Source organism: Eretmochelys imbricata, chromosome 4 (genome assembly GCF_965152235.1).
Source record: "Eretmochelys imbricata isolate rEreImb1 chromosome 4, rEreImb1.hap1, whole genome shotgun sequence".
Lineage (NCBI taxonomy): Eukaryota > Metazoa > Chordata > Testudines > Cheloniidae > Eretmochelys > Eretmochelys imbricata.
The window spans coordinates 35,078,914-35,098,210 of record NC_135575.1 but is presented as its reverse complement, the minus strand read 5'-3'; the positions used below and the strand labels follow the sequence as shown (position 1 = coordinate 35,098,210).

Sequence of the window (19,297 nt, the reverse complement as noted above, 5' to 3'; positions counted from 1 at the left end):
AAGACCGTGCCTAATGTACACGGCATGGCAATACGCTGTGTCGTCCATGGTGGCAATGAGCTAATAGACATGAATTTTATCTCTTGCTCATAATCTGCAGCATGAGTGATGATATTGCTCTACAAGAAAATGTCAGTCTCCTTAAGAACTCTTGAAAGGTAGTCACGCTTAGCATGTGACAGCCTACTAGAATTCAGTTGGTACACATGTGGAGCTGGTCCAACGGTTCTTCAATGCTGTCCTTGACAGGGACTCAAATTTCGCATTGCTAAAACCATACCTGGAGATCAACAAATGGATGTCTCATAGCCTTTTGACAACAAACAAACCACATGTAACGGGAGCACCACATGAAGGTTTTTGTCTTGCAAGAGATGAAAGCAATATAACAGAGTAGTAAATATTTCAAAGCAGTCAATTTTTGGCAAAGTTAAATATATTACAACTAACACTGCTAGTATTGGTTCCAACTCAACTCTACTATCCTATAACTGTTTGAGGATGCTTGTTTGAAGAGACATATTACAGCTCATTAAATTACAGTTTGTTATTTCTTCTTTTATAGTCATGTTGTATATACATTTTCCAGTTTTCTTTTCACTTTCACAGTTTGATAGTTGTTGGATCTGGGATTTTAATTTGGCCTATTAGTGTAGGTCTACACAGTCCACAGCAGCAAGCCTCTGAGCTCAGATTGACAGACTTGGGCCCACATGGTGTCCCTAGCCTCTGTTTGCCAGAAGCTGGGAATGAGCGACACTCATTCCCTCTGGGGCACCTGGCACTGGCCACTGTCGGAAAACAGGGTACTGGGCTAGATGGGCCTTTGGTCTGACCCAGTAGGGCCAGTCTTATGTTATTACCATACTACAAATAGCTGTGTAGACATTTGTCAAGGTTCCTTCCCCACTCTGACTCTAGGGTACAGATGTGGGGACCTGCATGAAAGACCCCCTATGCTTATTCTTACCAGCTTAGGTTAAAAACTTCCTCAAGGTACAAACTTTGCCTTGTCCTTGAACCGTATGCTGCCACCACCAAGTGTGTTAAACAAAGAACAGGGAAAGAGCCCACTTGGAGATGTCTTCCCCCCAAAATATCCCAAGCCCTACACCCCCTTTCCTGGGGAAGGCTCGATAAGAATCCTCACCAATTTGTACAGGCGAACACAGACCCAAACCCTTGGATCTTAAGAACAATGAAAAATCAATCAGGTTCTTAAAAGAAGAATTTTAATTAAAGAAAAGGTAAAAGAATCACCTCTGTAAAATCAGGATGGTAAATACTTTACAGGGTAATCAGATTCAAAACATAGAGAATCCCTTTAGGCAAAACCTTAAGTTACAAAAAGACACAAAAACAGGAATATACATTCCCTCCAGCACAGCTTATTTTACCAGCCATTAAACAAAAGAAAAATCTAACGCATTTTCTATCTAGATTACTTCTAGATTACTTACTAACTTTACAGGTGTTGTAAGGCTGCATTCCTGATCTATTCCCAGCAAAATCATCAGACAGACAGACCAAAACCTTTGTTCCCCACCCCCAGATTTGAAAGAATCTTGTCCCCTCATTGGCCATTTTAGGTCAGGTGCCAGCAGGGTTACCTTAGCTTCTTAACCCTTTACAGGTGAAAGGGTTTTGCCTCTGGCCAAGAGGGATTTTATAGCACTGTATACAGTAAGGTGGTTACCCTTCCCTTTATATTTATGACAACATTGCAACTCAGGCTGGGGCTCAGGCTCTTAAACCTGGGGGCGGGGGAAGATGCCAGCCCACAACTTAAGCTCTGTCTACAGAGCTATTTCTAGAACAGTAGCGTGAGCTCGAGTCTATCGACTCGGTCAAAAGCTCGCTCCTACTGGCTGTGTAGACGTACCCAGAGACGGCATGAGATAGGGTTCTCCTTGGAGTGTGAACCTGAATTTTCATGAGGTTCCCAATACTCAGGAGTGTTCTGATCCAGGATCCAGTGAGGCATTTTGGTTTGGCCCCTATCTATAAATTAGAAGTCACTTAAATTAAAAAATAAAAAATCCTCTCAAGTTACAGAAAGTGTCGTCTAGTCCAGTCATACTCAGACCTCAGTGGTTCAGAAACCAAAGTAGCAATTGACATTATCCAAAAGAGCCACAGTAGTAGTAGTGTGAATTCATGGTTTCAAAACACTCATATTTAAATAGTATGATGTGGAAATATATAGTTTATTATATGTAGTTCTCACACCAAAATGACTGACCAAGTATTATTTTATCACCGACAATTGGTTAATAACATAGTAAAAGCATCCTGATTGGTTAATAATTAAATCACACAGTTTTAACAACTAGTGCTGCAAAGAGCCGCAGGAGAAACATTAAAGAGCCACTTGTGAGCCTTAGTCTGAGTATCCCTGTTCTTGTCATTTCTAACACTCTTCAGCAACATAGCATTTAGTCACCATGTTCCTTCATACAAACATACAAATCCCTTAAATCATTTTATGCTTCCTTTAGTATTAGTTGATCACATCCTTCCTTTTGTTTGGCAAGTGTATACACAAAACACTTTGAGAACATACTGACCAAAATGACACTTGATACTTGAAAGCGTCATGTGTTATTTTGGTCCTTTGCCCCAAAATTAACGTTAGCAGATTGGGTAAACTGTATCTTAAAGAAATAAAAAGACGAAGAATATTAAATTGGCTGACATGCTCTCATCAAGTCACTTTTGGAATTCAGCAGCTAAACTTGAGTTACTAGTTCATAATCAAGGAATGTTCACCAATCATTGTTATTGAACATGTTTTCATACCTCAGAATGATAAAAATATAAAGCTGAATTTCCTAAGTACAGTATCTCTTCATTTAGTCTTTTTTGAAGTTTCTTCATCTCTCCAAAGCAATTATATTGAATGGAAATGGAGCTAAAGTTAGGCCAAATCTTCCTTCCATGGCTGGTTTTGTAGCAGTCTCGGGATACAAAAAGGTGAAATTTTGCATGAGATTTACAAACATCAAGAACAGCTCCATTTTTGCCAGCTGCTCTCCCATGCACACACGTTTACCTAACAAGAGGTTAGAAAGGTAAATATTACTGATCCTTATACTGTTGACTCATTCAATTACAGCCCTACAATTTCCCTACAATCTTGTTCCAAGCACAGAAGGACTCAGAGCTGAACTTTCTAAACTTGGGATTCAGAGTCTTGGTTTGGATTTCATTTGGTTTTATTGCTTGACATTAGAAGCACGTACAGTCTTAACACTTTATGGCAGTAAAACCACTTTAACACTATCACCTGATCCATCTTGGGGAAACTACTGGGAGAAGGTTGCACTTATTTAAACAGGCAGCTGGGGTTGGTAGGAACTAAATTACTGTGTTTTGCAGGACACTCCCAAGAGGTTTAAAAAAAAAACATAAAAAGCTTAAGTGATCAGTGTGCACCATATATGTTCAACTTTTATTTTATTTTAAAAATGAATATTTTCTATGATGAAATGAGAAAATGGCAAATGCTAAAGGTTTTTCGGAAGCATAACTCTCACCCCAAACTTTAAACAAAAAAGCCCATTCCAACTGTATCTAGATATTTTACCAATTCCAAAAGGAATGAACGTTTCTCTTTTGATTAGCTGGCCATTTTCATCCAGAAATCTTGTTGGTTGGAAGTCATCTGGTCTCTCCCATACATTTGGATCTCTGTGCACTGACCACAAGTTGGGCACAATCACACTGCCCTTAGGAACAGTATATCCCCGTAGCACTTCAAAACAAGAACAGAGACAGGAGATTTGATAGGTGTTTGTTAGGAGCAAATGTGAGAGATTTCATGCTTAATGAAAGAGGGACTATAGTAATTAAACAAGAGCCCAGATCCTCAGCTATGGACAAGGAACACCCACCACATCTCAGGACAGAGGGTGGAAGCCTGGGTGCAATGGTCCTTGTGCTCCCCTGATTCTGGGCTGGCTGTGCTCCAGCTTAGTCTCTCAGCACAACTTAGAGCAGCCCCAAGTATACTAAATTATGCTAACAGTCAGGGATCATCAGAGTGTGGGAAAGTCCCAGCCATGTTATGTTTCCAGAAAGTCTCACTCAACATGCCAGCAGCAGACAGGAAGATTGAACAGAAGATGTTGTCCCACAAGAGGAACCCCTTACATTGGGATGATCCTCCCATGACTAGCTAATGCTGATAAAACTAGAATTCACCAGTGATGCAGTGCAAAGCAAACACTGCATGATGTGCACGAATCCCTTTAGTTTACTAAAATCATTTACCGTTATCTAGAATAGCAGAGACATTTCAGATCTTCTACTGTTGCAACCATTAAGCTAACCCAAAAAGTTTCACAGGAACACAGACTGGACCAGGCCTATACTGCCAGCATTCTGAACACAGGACTTCCTCAGAATGTATTCCACTTCAACAATATTCCCCTGCCCACAAAAATCTATCCATTCCAAAAACCTTGCCCTCTCCCCAATGTCCATTAATTTCATCTTCCCTTCCCCATCCTCACACACGTAATCCTACCCAATCTCCAGTCTAGTAAGTCTTGGCCTATCATGTTTCCCCTTTCTGGTTCCTAGTAATTCACTGAGGCTCCCCTATCTGGCAGCTGTTTATCAGAGCTGGCAGGCCATCCCACAAAAGCTAACTGCAACCAGCAATTTGTCCTGCAGTCTGTCTGCAAGCTATTTGACTGGGTGGGGATGATGTCCCCTTTAATGTCCAGTTCAGTGGTCAGTTGGATTCTTTCTGGCTTTGCGCTGGAGGTGTCAGAGCTCCAGGCCAGAGCACCCAGTGTCAGCTCGTAAGACTCTGAGGGGAAGGCAAACGTTGGCAAGGAGAGGGTCTGCCTGTAACAGCTACAGGAATCCCACTCAAAGCAGCAGTGGTTTGGCATCAGCTCTCCTCCTCCACATACACTGTTGTAGAGTCTAGCAGAAGGTAAAGGGAACTATGTAGTTCATCTCTCCAAGACCACCTTGAGACACTGCTGGGGGACAAAAGGAGGGAATTCTCCTTGAAGCAGCCAGCATCACTGTAGCAGATGTTAAAAAATATTTAAAGAAGGATATGCTTTTGGGTGGCTTGCAAGATGATTTTTTTGCTACACCTCCCACATAGGTTAACCCATTCCTGTCTACCACCATCACACCCCTGACAATAGGGACCAACAAGAGGACTTTGGAGAGATTATTGTTTTCTGTAGAAATAAAAACCAGCAGCACATTCCTTTCCATCTTAGCAATCGGTTTACATCATGTTAATATTTCCAAGACTCTTTGTGCCAGGAAAAGGGCTAGAGACTTTTTTGTTTTTGTAAAATTAAAGCGGAGATTCTCTCTACTGTTCTCAAAGGCTGGGTCTATCAACAAAGGCTCACGCAATTCCTGTTCATCAGCAGATAGGACTCTAATTATGAAATACTTGGGCATCTTAAGTTAACCACTTTGGATGATCGGATGAACATTCCTAGCCCTTCTTTCTAAAGAGATGGCATTTTACACACTGAATTTACATCTATATCTGCATAACTGCAATCTTCATAAAGTTCTCACCATCTGTCCCATCAGACATTTCAGCCACAAAATGTAAAAAAACAAAATAAAAAAAAAACAAAAAGAACCCAAATGAACAAACATACAAACACTTACCAGCAGTTTCTGAGGCCATTCGAGGAACAGAAAGAGGAACAACCACAGTCATCCTCTGCACCTCCATGATGGTTGCCTCTGTGAAGGGCATATGAGTCTTGTCAGTGAGAGAAGGAGCTCTGTCATGCCCGATGACCAGTTCAATTTCTGCATGAACCTTTTCTATGCAAAAGAAGGGAGGAGTAAAGAGAAAGATGAAAACTAGGTGCAAAGGCACTGTCGCACTTTCATATTTACATTACCATCAATCATGATATAGTTGAGGAAAACTATAGGTACTGATAATAGGATAGCTAGAGACTTTCACTTCGAGGCAGCCAAGTGCATAGGAGTTTTCTAATGAGAGTTCAGAAGTTGCTGGTCCTTTAAAGGGAGTCTGTGCCCAGACTACCCATGAGGAGCTAAATTAAAGATCCCATCTGGCTAATGAGCACCTGGGCCAATAAAAGGTCATCAGAGCTCAGTTATAGGTAGATGCTCACAGAGAGAGAACCTCTCCCAAAGGAAACGAGCTTCCAGGACTGAGAACCACAGGCCCCCAGGAGGAAGGCTGTGCAACCCCTGAGACAAGGGAAAGAGCCCTTTTAAAACCCAAAATAATCTGGAACTAAACTACAACCTCAAGAGGGGAATTGTGTTTTATACCCGGGTGGGCTGCGTGAGGTCTTAAATGTCCCTCAGAGTAATGAAACCAAGGCAGGGAGTGCCTGCAGAGCCACACTAGCTCAGCAGGGGTGCTCCAGGACAGGCATACCCCATGACATCTAGTACCAAAGGTGGGATTCTGAGACTCCCCTTCTTACCTGGCCCTTCGATCAAGGAAGGATGACCAGGCACACCTTCCTTAGCTGCAAGATGATTACCTTCTTTTACTGGCATATGGAGGGGTAGCCATAGCTGTAGGGTTTCCAGCTCTAGTTAGTATATGAGTACCTGAGTAGCAGCAATAGCCCTCTCAGATACACAGCAGACCTCTGTAGTAATGGACTGGGGTTCTACTTTATTAAATCCAAATATCAACTTGAACTAAAGTCTCTCCCTTTGGGTCTGCGGTTCTCAGTCCTGGCTCTCTAGCACTCTCCTTGGCTCAGGAATTGCACAGCCTTCCTCAGAGTTGTGGGTAATAGTTTAACAAAAAACACCAGACCCATTACTAGTACACAAAAATCTGTGATCAGCCACGGTGTTGGAAAGAGTTTCTACCCACTTTCTCTTTCCTCCTTGCCCCATCTCACCCAACCTACCAAAGGATAACTGAAAGCCGACTCTCTATCCTACCCATTCATGTATATCAAGCCCAAAGTAATGGAGGAAGGTGCAAGCTCCTTCTTTCAATCTATTTATCATAGCATTGAGGGCTCCTCACATAGTATTAAGCTCACTACAGCAGCATTCACTAGGTGCTTTCCACACTATGAAGATGGAGACCCTGCCCCAAAGAACTCTCAACCTAAAAAGACAAGCAAGAGATGAAGGGCAGGCCAGAGGGGAAAAAATAACCAAATAACACAGTTTGGATTTTAAGTAATAGCTAATATTAGTTATCCACAACTTCCCTGGAAACCCTGTGCCTGTAGTGGTTGTTTTGCTTGCCAGTTCTACCTGTCAGCATTAGACCTGCCATCTCCTCAACTGTGATTTAAGGTTAATTATCTGCTCAGTCAGCATAAGAAAAAGTTCTGTGTATTACCACTAAGGCAGGGAAAGGGATTCAGCAATTGTCACTTGCTAAACAGACACGTGCTGCCATCTATGGATTTGTTAAGGAAATTGCTGCTCAAATGAGGAACACAAAGTGAAAAACTTTTTTGCAGTGATGGCAGTGAGTTACCCATTTGCCTGTTTAGAATACCAGATTTCAGAGTAACAGCCGTGTTAGTCTGTCTTCGCAAAAAGAAAAGGAGTACTTGTGGCACCTTAGAGACTAACCCATTTATTTGAGCATGAGCTTTCGTGAGCTACAGCTCACTTCATCGGATGCATACCGTGGAACCACGAAAGCTCATGCTCAAATAAATGGGTTAGTCTCTAAGGTGCCCCAAGTACTCCTTTTCTTTTTAGGATACCAGAGTTGCTTTTCACTTTGATAGATTCTGATCCTTGATTCTGATCCTTCTGGCATTTTCAGAGTGGTTCAATGGAAAACACTTTTCAAGGGGCAGAAAATAATTTTATTTTGAGGATGAGCCATCTCCGGATTGTTCACTTGTCTATACACACTATGTCACCAAAGTGTTGTATCCCCATGGTGCAGTCTGTAGATCCTGCAGAGGTTTGTGAGACTGTAATAAAACCACCTAGATGCTTTGCCCTGTTTGCACTGCTGACTGTAAGGTGCAAGATTTCTTGACTTTTTAAGCTAATAGCAGGTCAAAACTGCTACATTATCTTTGCTTAATTAAAAAAAAATCAGTACTTAAAAGTCCCTCAGATCCTGGACAAATATACTTATCTTTGGAATCCAGATAGGACTGGAGCCCAGTTAGTTTTGATCACGTATGTCTCTTTCCTTTCTCTCTCTCTTCCTCCTCCCCCATGTCTCTCCCTCTTTAGCTCCCACAAGAGCTAAAAGTGGGGCTCCTCCTTCCAGCAGATAGCGAGAACCAACTCTTTCTCTTCACCTTGCCTCCCTTCTAGCCCAGCTTCTTCCTTAACAGGAAGAGTTTGCCCCCAGCAAGTGCTACTTCTGTGAACTGCCTGACCATGCTGCTTCCTCATAAGAGCTGAAGAAGCCTCATGGTCAGGAACAAGAGGTGGCACAGCAAGACTCCCAGGCAGGCCAAATGAAAGCAGAGAAGAATATTATGATGTATAAAGCATGATATGGTAAGGAGATAGTGTAGTTATATAAATCAAAATGTTGCACACTCCCCTAGAATACTATGCTCAGTTCTGGTCATCTCGTCTCAAAACAGAAGATGGGGTCAGAAACAAGTGACAAAAAATGGTTCAAATCAACAGCAAAAAAGAGAAAAATTACTAGCATGTGTAAGTGGTTAAAGAAGCTAAAGACACGAAACTCATAAAAACCTTCTAAACCCCAGCCCATGAAGTGAATTTTAGAAGGCTTTTCATTCATATTATTGCTCTGTTAGCCGAAGTGGTAAAAATACCCCAACTCCTATGAGACACACAAAGTTGGGGGAGGAAATATATTTTATTGGACAGATTTCTGTTGGTGACAGAGACAAGCTTTCATGAGGCACTGCTGCTGATCCCCATCCTACCCCTTCTCCTGCATTCCCTGAGCAATCAGCTTTCAGATGTCCACATTTCTACAGCTGGTCTATAGCTGTGCCTGCCATGTCTTTTCTCCCCACAGGCCCAAGAGATCCAATATCTCCTGTCTGCTCCAGAACAGAGCATGTCTAGAGCATGCCGCCGGCATGGTCAGCTGGGGCATTGCACACAACAATGGAAAACTGCTAGGTGTGCTCACCAACTTCCAAGCTGGACAATCAGGAAAATGCATTTAAAAATTTTGTAGGGTTTTAAGGGGGAGGGGGGCGATTTCCACTCCCTGTGAGCCCTCGGCAGTGGAGTTCAGAATTGTGACCAGAACGGTCAGTATTGGGCATTGTGGGACAGCTGCTGGAAGACTTAAGGTCAACACAGGTAATGCAATGGCTTGGGCAAGCCCCAGACCATCCCATTTTTACTTTAAGAAATATGGTCACCCTAGAAAAGAGTTTGTCCCTAGGTGATACGGTGTTTGGCTGTTCCTGTTCCAATCTAACAACAGGCAATAAAATGATGTTTTAAATTAGCACTGAGCGAACTCATTTATCTCCAAAACGCTGAACTGCTGTCCTATTGTACAATCTTTGCCTGAAGAAGATTTATTTTCCAATAAACTATTACCTTGACCTTTTTAAAAAGATTACTCTAGATTAGGAGGCACTGACAGAAGTGTTGTAGGCAAAACTTACTACAGCCACGTCACAGTGCCTCGTACTTTAAACCTTCTTTGTCTAGTAGATATTGCAGCTCGGGCTGGAATTCAGACTCTGAAACCTAGAGAGGGGGTTCCTGGCCAAAACATCAATGTATCCAAGTTTGACATGTCAACTAGCTGCAATACTTGCCTTAGATACATATCTAGAAAACTTACATGGCAAATGCACAGTATGGCAGGGATTGCGTAGGCAACGTTAATGCCATTTGGGGCACTTATGTTTTTTTTGGGGGGGACTTGTATTTGATTTTATTACATATATAATAAAACTAGGGTATTGAGGTGATCTACTGAGTATTAGCCCTTTAAGTTACTTATACCTATTTATAACTTGAATTTCAGATTAACAAAATTTTGGGTTACTTGCCTGTTTGCCTTCCTGATAAAATACAGCCCTATACAAAAACAACAACACAGTCTTGTAGTCCAGTGTAGAATAAGTACTGTTAGAAAAGTCTCATTTACCTTGTGTTTCTGGGTGGAGAGACATATAGAGCAGACACCAAAGCAACGTGTTGGTAGTGGTGTCAGTGCCTGCAATGAAGAGGTCACCAATGATAAAAAACAGGTAGTCTTCGTTAAAGCTGCTCTCACTGTTGCTCTCTCGCTCTTCTTCCACTTGGAGGAGATACATATCGATGAAGTCTCTGGGATTTTCTCTATCCAGGGTGTCCCTGTGCTGTGCAATTATTTTCTTTAGAAAAGCTGTGACATCAAACTCAATTTGTCTCAGTTCTCTGAAAGGGCCAAAGGGAAGATAATACAGCCAAGGACAAATATTGACCAGAAGTACATGGCTATTTACACTAATCTCTAGCGCACGTGACATGAGACTTAGCATGGTCTTAAACTCAATGTCTTCATAGTCAAAGCGCCTACCAAAGGCCATAGAACAGATAACATTGGACACAGAGTTGCTGATAATGGGAAAGGGATTAAATGGATCCTTTCCGTATCTTAGCATTTCTTCCTTCACATACTTCAGTTCTTCAATGATTTTGGGTTCCAGGCTATGCTTTCCTAATCCAAAATGACGAAGAGTTGAGTGAGAAAACTTCCTCTGTTGCCTCCATACTGGACCATATGGTGCAAAAACGACACCTGAAAAAAGAAAAAAAAAAAAAGTGAATCCCAAATTGAGCAGCTATATTCTCAAGGTGACACATTTAATTCCACTTCCCCCACCCAAAAACAAAACAAAGAAAAAAAAAAACCCTCACAACCAGATCAGGAACTTTCCAAAAATGAAGGCGAGTCATGTGATCAAGGCACAGAACTAGCAGCCAGAGAAAGATGACTCTGTTCCAGCTCTATCTAAGACTTCTTATATGGCCTTGGGCAACTCTGTACCTCAGTTTTCCAATCTGTAAATTGGATATAATGGCTACCTCAACAGGCTTAATTAATGTCTGTAATACGTTTTGAGATCCTCAGTTGGAAGGCACTATAGAACTATTATTATTGCTTACCATCTTGTAAGCATTTCACAGGAATGTCAAATTTTGGACATACGTTAGCAGTAACCCTTTAAACAAAAAGAAAAGAAAAAAAAAGGGGGGACCTCCTACATAAATGCCATGAGCAAGATGGAGAAAACCAAATATTCAAACACAATTTGTTCTGCACTGTAACATTATGGGACGACTCTCTCTATGGTACACACCTCCCAGTACTGTCTGTGTGCATGCAACTCCCATCAAAGACAAAATTCAAGTTAACCCCTACATTTTTATGAAACAATTAGGCAACAGGATATAAAAGCTGCAAACAGCCTGGGAAGGTGACTATGTATTTAAAGGTTTCAGAGTAACAGCCGTGTTAGTCTGTATTCGCAAAAAGAAAAGGAGTACTTGTGGCACCTTAGAGACTAACCAGTTTATTTGAGCATGAGCTTTCGTGAGCTACAGCTCACTTCATCAGATACATACCGTGGAAACTGCAGCAGACTTTATATATACACAGAGAATATGAAACAATACCTCCTCCCACCCCACTATCCTGCTGGTAATAGCTTATCTAAAGTAATCGTCAGGTTAGGCCATTTCCAGCACAAATCCAGGTTTTCTCACCCTCCACCCCCCCACACAGGTGAGAAAACCTGGATTTGTGCTGGAAATGGCCTAACCTGACGATTACTTTAGATAAGCTATTACCAGCAGGATAGTGGGGTGGGAGGAGGTATTGTTTCATATTCTCTGTGTATATATAAAGTCTGCTGCAGTTTCCACGGTATGTATCTGATGAAGTGAGCTGTAGCTCACGAAAGCTCATGCTCAAATAAACTGGTTAGTCTCTAAGGTGCCACAAGTACTCCTTTTCTTTTTATGTATTTAAAACTTCTTGGTAAAAATGCCCTTGGATTTGCATCACTAGGGAGTTTTCAAAACATTAGATACACGCTCTCCATGGGCATTTCTTATTATGAAATCTACCCCGAGTCAATACTTTAAACTTTTTTTTGTTCATGGGCTTCTTTGGAGTCAACTATAAATATTAATTTACATGCAAATAGATACATCTTGTTGGATTTGACAACAGACGCTGTACACATTTATAGTACTAACTATATAAACCAGGGGTGGGCAAACGTTTTGGCCCGAGGGCCACATCAGGGTGTGAAACTGTATGGAGGGCCGGGTAGGGAAGGCTGTGCTCCCCAAACAGCCTGGCCCCCATGCCCTATTCACCCCACCCACTTCCTGCTCCCCCTCAGAACCTCCAACCCATCCAACCCCGCCAACTCCTTGTCCCCTGACCACCCCCTCCCCCGGGACCCTACCCGCATGCAACCCCCCTGCTCCCTGTCCCCTATCCACACCCCCACCCCCGAAAGGCCCCCCGACCACCCCGCCCCAGAACCTCCGCCCCATCCAACCGCCTCCTGCTCCCTGTCCTCTGACTGCCCCCCAGGACCCTCTACCCAACCCCCTTCGCTGCTGCACATGCACACCGCCGCTGCCGCCCCCTTACCATGACGCTCAGAGCAGCAGGAGCTCACAGCCCCGCTGCCCACGCAGCAGCGTAACTGCGGGTGAGGGGGGACAGCGGGGAAGGGGCCAGGAACTAGCCTCCCCAGTCAGGAGCTCAAGGGCTGGGAAGCACGGTCCCATGGGCCGGATGTGGCCTGCGGGCCGTAGTTTGCCCACCTCTGATATAAACAAAACAAAAAACCAGCTATCTACAGTGACTTAACCAAATCAATCTAAACCTCAGAGTAACTTGGAAAAGTATTTTAAGCCACCAGAGCAAGAAACAATATTTTAGTGCTACTTATGGTGAATTCACATTATGTTTTCTTAGAAAGAGCAGCTTGTTTCACAAAAGCTACATGACAACCACATGTCTCACTATTAATGTTAAGTTTCAAAGATTTTTTTTAAAAATTAATTGATTTGTGAAAGGCACTTTGATAAGAGTTTAATACCTAATTTAACAAATGTCCAGATATATAAACACAAGAGAGAAACTCAGTGGCCATCAGAAATTGGTAACAGAAAGGTATGTCTTCTGGATACTGGATAGGCATCCACATTTTGATAAAAGGACCTAACAGTCGAAACTCTAAACATAAAATGAGTTATAACCCTAAAATAAATCCAGAAAAGTTATTTAAAAGAGTGGGTATAATAATGTACCAAGAATAGTATATGCCAAGAGAATGTAAACTATTCAGACTCAGGACAATCTAAGAGATATGAAAGGGCAAAATGAAGATTGGTATGTGGTCTTCATGATTAGATTTTCTGACTGAACTATCTATTAAAGTGACTGCATTAGGCTGAAAAATCTGAACTCATTGTTTAGTTCCAAAGATCTTGAAGTAAGCAAAGTATTATGATCAGTACTTGATTAAGAAAAAAGTCACTGTACTATACCAACTGAGTGAACAGGTGTTCAAATGAACCTCATTTTGTCTCCTATAAATATGCCTTGAAGGACAGCTTCTCAGCAATACATTCTCTGTACAGAACACTTTTTGTTTTTGTTGGTTTTCTTAGCTTGTCAGATTACCCTCCCCAGGGCAGTGTTTCTAGGTAGCAGCAGTAACATCAACTAGGACAGGTGAAAAACTAAGGCACATCTGATACTGAAATCGACCAAGAACGTATTAATCATTCCAGTGAAACAGAACACTTCTATCTTGGCCTAAAGCAAGTACGACAACAAAACCAAACCACAATTCAGCACAACCTTTTCCTGACTCCAGAAGAGGGGCGGGGGAAAGAGTAGTTTGAGGACATGAATACCATCCACAGGTGAAGACAGTCTCATAATCTTTTAAGGGAGCAAACTCCCTTCAATTTATGCATTAAAAGCTGATCTGGCGAACTGAGACTGTCCCAATTTCATATTATAGTAGAACCTCAGAGTTAGGAACTGACCAGTCAACCATACACCTCATTTGGAACTGGAAGTATGCAATCAGGCAGTAGCAGAGACAAAACAAAACAAAATAAAATAAAAAAAGCTAATATAGTAAACGTATTAAATGTAAGCTACTAAAAAAATGAAGGGAAAACAGCATTTTTCTTTTGCATAGTAAAGTTTCAAAGCTGTATGAAGTCAATGTTCAGTTGTAAACTTTTGAAAGAATACAGTAACGTTTTGTTCAGTTACGCACAACCTCCATTCCCAAAGTGTTCATAACTCCGAGGTTCTAGTGTAAAAAGTTTTTTCAGACATCGTTCCACAGAGAAGACTGTCATATGAGATCATCAAAAACACAAAAATCCCAGCTCATTTGGAAGCACTGACAACTAGCTTACTATAGGCAAAAACTAACAGAGATGGAGAAACAGATTAAAATAGCACTAGGTTAGAACAACAACAGAGATCAGAGAAGAAACCTGAACCCATTGGCTGAGTGCCAGGTAACAATAAAGAGGAGTGATTCAGCACTTTTGTTTATTAACAGAAGATCACTGAAAAAAGCAGCTAGGGAAAACAGCACTTGCTCTGTACATGAGCCGAGAGCCAAGTGTACCCAGGAATGGGTGTATACAAGGAAGAATTTGAAGAAGCCATAAAAATGCATCAAGCAACGAGAATTAGACAGTCTTATTAGGCTTCTATGTTCATAATGCTAGAGTTCACACCATTGCTACCACTGTTGGAGTTATATCAGTGAGACGTTGGGTTTTTTGGCCAAAAAGCCCGAACCAAGAAACCTCCACATCTATAGGCAAGGCCTACCACTTATGGCAGAAACCCATACAACCGTTCAGCTATGGGCTCAGAAATCTCCCAGTATATATTTCTGAGTTATCCAAGATGTCTTCCAACAATTACTACAACAGTGGGCAAACTACAGCCTGTGGGCCACATCTGGCCTGTGGGACCCTCCTGCCTGGCCCCTGAGCTCCTGGCCCAGAAGGCTAGCACCCTGCCCCTCCTCTGCTGTTCCCCTCCCCCGCAGCCTCAGCTCACTGTGCCACCGGCGCAATGCTCTGGGTGGTGGGGCCGGGCTGCAAGCTCTTGCCAGGCAGCGCAGCTGCTGAGCCGCGACCTGACCCAGTGCAGGCGGTCAGGGAGAAGGGGTGGTTGGATGGGGCAGGGATCCGGCAGGGCAGTCAGGAATGAGAGGAGGGGTTGGATGAGGTTGGCAGTGTTCCCGGGCCGGGGTGTGTGTGGATGGGCAAGGAGTCCCGGGGGGACCACTGGGGGGGGGGGCAGGCTTAGGCTCTCTGTGTGGAGCCCCAGTGGCTTTAATAGTGGTCCACCCATGTGGGCCAGACTGCAGGGTCACGACCTTAAATTGCCTTTATTTATCTGGAATACAGAGACTAAAGGCATCATCGCAAGCTAAGAATATGTATCAAAACCTTTGTTCAGTGGGGGGTCAGAATTTCAAATACTGTCACAGAGTCTGGTGACCTCCCATAAAACACAAATCTATGTACTTTAAATTATGTCAACATGACTTCTGGGTTAAATCCAGAAATGAAGTTGTAATAGTCACCACAACAAGTTTTTAGACGAGATGATGAACTTAATTAACTTATTTATGGTTTCAGGATTAACTTTATCTAAGATCAATTATATCAATACACAGAGAAGCAAGAGAATTGTTACTTTTTGGTGGCATTTGTCTATGGGGAATGTGCATTACAAAAAACAATACATGTATCATGTTTACTTTCCAGGCAATTTGCATCATGTATTTGTTTATGAAATAAAAATGTAACTCTTTATGGTAATGTAAATAGGACAAATACAGTAGTTACATTCAACTGAAAATGTAGGCTCTTTGTTAAAAAATTTGGATTGGATTACAGGAGAAGCATGGAGAGTGAGGCATTAGGGATGATATATAGGGATGTGCCCTATAGAAGTATTTATTATGGGTTACCTGCCCAGATTTTCCCCAAATACACCAGCTATCCTATTGAATTAAGGTGTATGGTAGTATTAAAGAGCTATGGTCCAGCCTTCGTTTTGTAGCAGAAAAACTGCAGAGGACACAACACAGACCTCATCTCACCTTGTTGACAAAAAACTAACAGCTGTACCTGTAGGCCTTGTTTCCACTAGCATTTCTCATCAGCCTTCTCATCATTGCATAGCCACTGGTGCAGCTTCAGTGGCCACAGCAATGGTGCGAATGCTAGGATGGACTTGCTGCTGGTGCTTTTATCACCACCTTGTCTAACACTCAGAGCAGGTCTGGATGATGTGGTGGTTAAAACAGAGGTTGCCAGAAGCTGCCAGTCTACATTAATGCCCCACATTGCTGCCACGGGTGTAGCTGAGCTCTGGCAGTTTACTGGTGGAAAACGTGAAGAAAAATGTTAGTGTAGTGTACATATGGGCTAACAGAAACAGTTAGTTTCAGAGCTTCTATTCAGAACTTGGTGGGTTGCAGTGAAATGGTCAAAGATCACTCCATTTTCTATCCACCGCTGCTGCTCAAGAAAGCTACAGACAGCAGCAGAGGCAGGCACTGAAGTTATTCATGAGAGGACCCAACAAACGGAGGCTGGGAGAGCGACAGACACTCTCTATCCTAACAGCAGCCAAAATTTTCCATGGGAGGGACAGTTGATAGTTACCCCTCAAGTATACATAGCAACCAAGAGGTCCAAAGAGGAGAAAAGATGCTACCATAGGCCTTTAGCATTCCTGCCCCAACCTTTCACATCTGGTTACTAGGAGTCCAGTGAATTTTTCAGCCCTGGTTCACAAGGCATCAGAACTTAAAGTCTGATAAAATCAACAGCTGGTTAAAAATGCAGCAACTTGCTTTCTAGCCCACACAACCACGTCACCTTGAGACTTTGCACATTTCACTGGCTCCCCGAGATACAGACCAAATTCAAACTTCTGGCCTTGACATTTAAAGCCCTCAGTGGGGCCACACCTGGACTACTTCAGAGATCAAGAGCCACCAAATCTATTATACTCATTAGAAACAATGAAAAACATCAATGGATGAAATTCACAAGAGACAGGGAAGAGCTCGCAGAAGCCAGCCCTCAGACATGGAGCTCCATGTCTGGATTGGATTGCAGAACATGCCACAGTCAGGACAAAATACAAAACTCCCCCTCTATAACCTAGATTTCCCAAAAGTAAGATGTGCCAAAGCCTAAGAACTCTCACCCCCCCTGTCAGGAAACCACTTATTTCATGTAATTGATGTACACTCAAGATACCAGCATGATGGACATGGGACAGATTAGAGGTCATTGGCCCCTCAGAATGGTAGTGATATTCTAGCACTGATCTAGAACTAAATATATCAAGTCTTGGACACTTGACTAATAATACAAAACAGTCCCTGTTCTTCTCATTCATCCCCACTAAGGGCTTGTGTACAGTTTAAATGCTAGAGAGAGACAGCTGTACGGTTGCAGCCATACCACTGCAGAGCTTGCCGATGGCATAGGTAATTCATCTCCCTGAGAGGCAGTAGCTAAGTCAATGGAAGAATTCTTCTGTCAACCTAGCGCTGTCTACAGGGGTACTTAGGTTGGTTTAACTATGGTGCCCAGAGGTGTGGATATTTCACTCAACTAAGGTAGAAAAGCCAACCTAATTTTCTAGCATAGACCAGGCCTAAATATAACTAATTTCTATCCAACTTTTATCTATGTAGGTCCCAACCCATCACTGTCGTATCCAAACATCTTGCAAAAAAGTAATGAATTTACTGTACTACCTCCCCCGTTACATACATAAATACTGTTCTCCCAATTTTAAAGATGGGGAATAAAGAGGGAGAGAGTCTTGCCCAAGCCTTGTAGGAAGTCTGTGGTAGATCTGATCATTGAACCCAGATATCCTAAGGCCCGATTCAGTGACTTAGAGCTTGTCTGCACTTTAAACACTAAAGCAGCATTGCTATAGCGCTCATTGTAGACACTCATTGCAATGACAAGAGGGGTTCTCCAGTCGGCTTAGTTAATCCACCTCCCCAAGAGGCAGTAGCTAGGTCAAAAGAAGAATTCTTCCGTCGACCTAGCACTGTCTACCCCAGGGGCTAGGCCAACTTCACTACGTCACTCAGGGATGTGGATTTTTCACAGCCCTGAGTGACGTGGCTGGGTTGACTCAACTTTGAGTGTAGATGAGGCCTCTGCGACACCATACTTCCTCCCTGCAAGCAGGGCCTAAGACTTTTGGGAAAGGTAAGCAAGCCAGTTCCTTGGGATACACCCTACACCCCAACACATTTTGTCTTATGCTTGTTTGTACCGGCGTACATGGGGGAAGGGAAGTGACAACAGCCATCACAGTCAGTGGCTATTGACCCTGGCTGCCATGGGACCTTTAATCATCTGACCCATGTCAACTGACTGGGGCCAGGAAATAAAAACCAATCTCTTCCCCGCACTGTGTCTCAAACCTTTTTTGTTGTGAGGATAAGAAATCCATCCGGCCACCCCTTTAGGCTCCATTACCAGGGCTAGGGGCTTTCCTGTTTGGAGAGGTGAGGTTTGCCCCTTTCTTGGCACCCCCTCCCACAAGGCCGGGTTGGGAAGACCTGCCTGGAGAGGACGCTCCACCTCGAAGGGAGCCCACATTTTCCTCCTGCAGGGACCCCCGTGCAATGCAAGGGGAGGCACCCCTGGATCTGCAGCCCCAGCCGTCCGGCGCCAGGACAGTGGCCGAGCCGGGCGGGAGGGCTCGCTGGGCTGCTCCCCCAGGCCCTGCGCTCACCCTTCTTCTTGGTGAGGATGGCCACGATGGGGATGCTGGGCCGGTCGCTGAACACCTCGGCCTGGCTGACCAGCGCCTCCCGCACCGCCTCGAAGTCGCTGAGCACGATCATGGGGCGGCTGCCCACGAAGATGCTGAAGACGCTGCCGTAGACCTTGGCCAGGCCGGTCAGGAGCAGGTGCGGGGAGAGCGTCCGGGAGCCCCCCTGCCACTTCTTCCGCAGCGGCCCGGGCAGCAGCGCGAAGCCGAAGTTGCCCACCAGCGGCCAGGGTCTGGGGCCCGGCGGGAGCCCCCGGGGCGGGCGGCTCAGCAGCCAGTAGAGCCCCAGGAAGAGCCCGGCGGCCGCCAGCAGCGCGCAGCAGACGGGGTCCCGGGGCGGCCAGGGCCAGCCCGCCAGCCCCCCCCAGGCCATCCAGCCCCGGGAGCGCCGCCGCGCGCCGCTACCTCCCCGAGGCGCGGCTACAGCCAGCCAGCCAGCGCCCCGCCCGCCTCGCGTCCGGGGGTTGGCCGCCTCCGGCTGCGGGCGGA

General features: G+C 44.0%; 1 protein-coding gene across 1 annotated transcript; it reads right to left on the bottom strand.

The window, feature by feature from the left end:
* Positions 1-1,215: 1,215 nt before the first annotated feature.
* CYP2U1 (cytochrome P450 family 2 subfamily U member 1) lies at positions 1,216-19,233 on the bottom strand. Its single transcript, XM_077815115.1, has 5 exons — positions 18,770-19,233; positions 10,076-10,711; positions 5,656-5,817; positions 3,587-3,754; positions 1,216-3,052 (listed from the first exon to the last, which is right to left on the bottom strand). The coding sequence occupies exons 1-5, from the start codon at positions 19,179-19,181 to the stop codon at positions 2,874-2,876; spliced, it is 1,557 nt and encodes a 518-aa protein (XP_077671241.1). The 5' UTR covers positions 19,182-19,233; the 3' UTR covers positions 1,216-2,873.
* Positions 19,234-19,297: the final 64 nt, after the last annotated feature.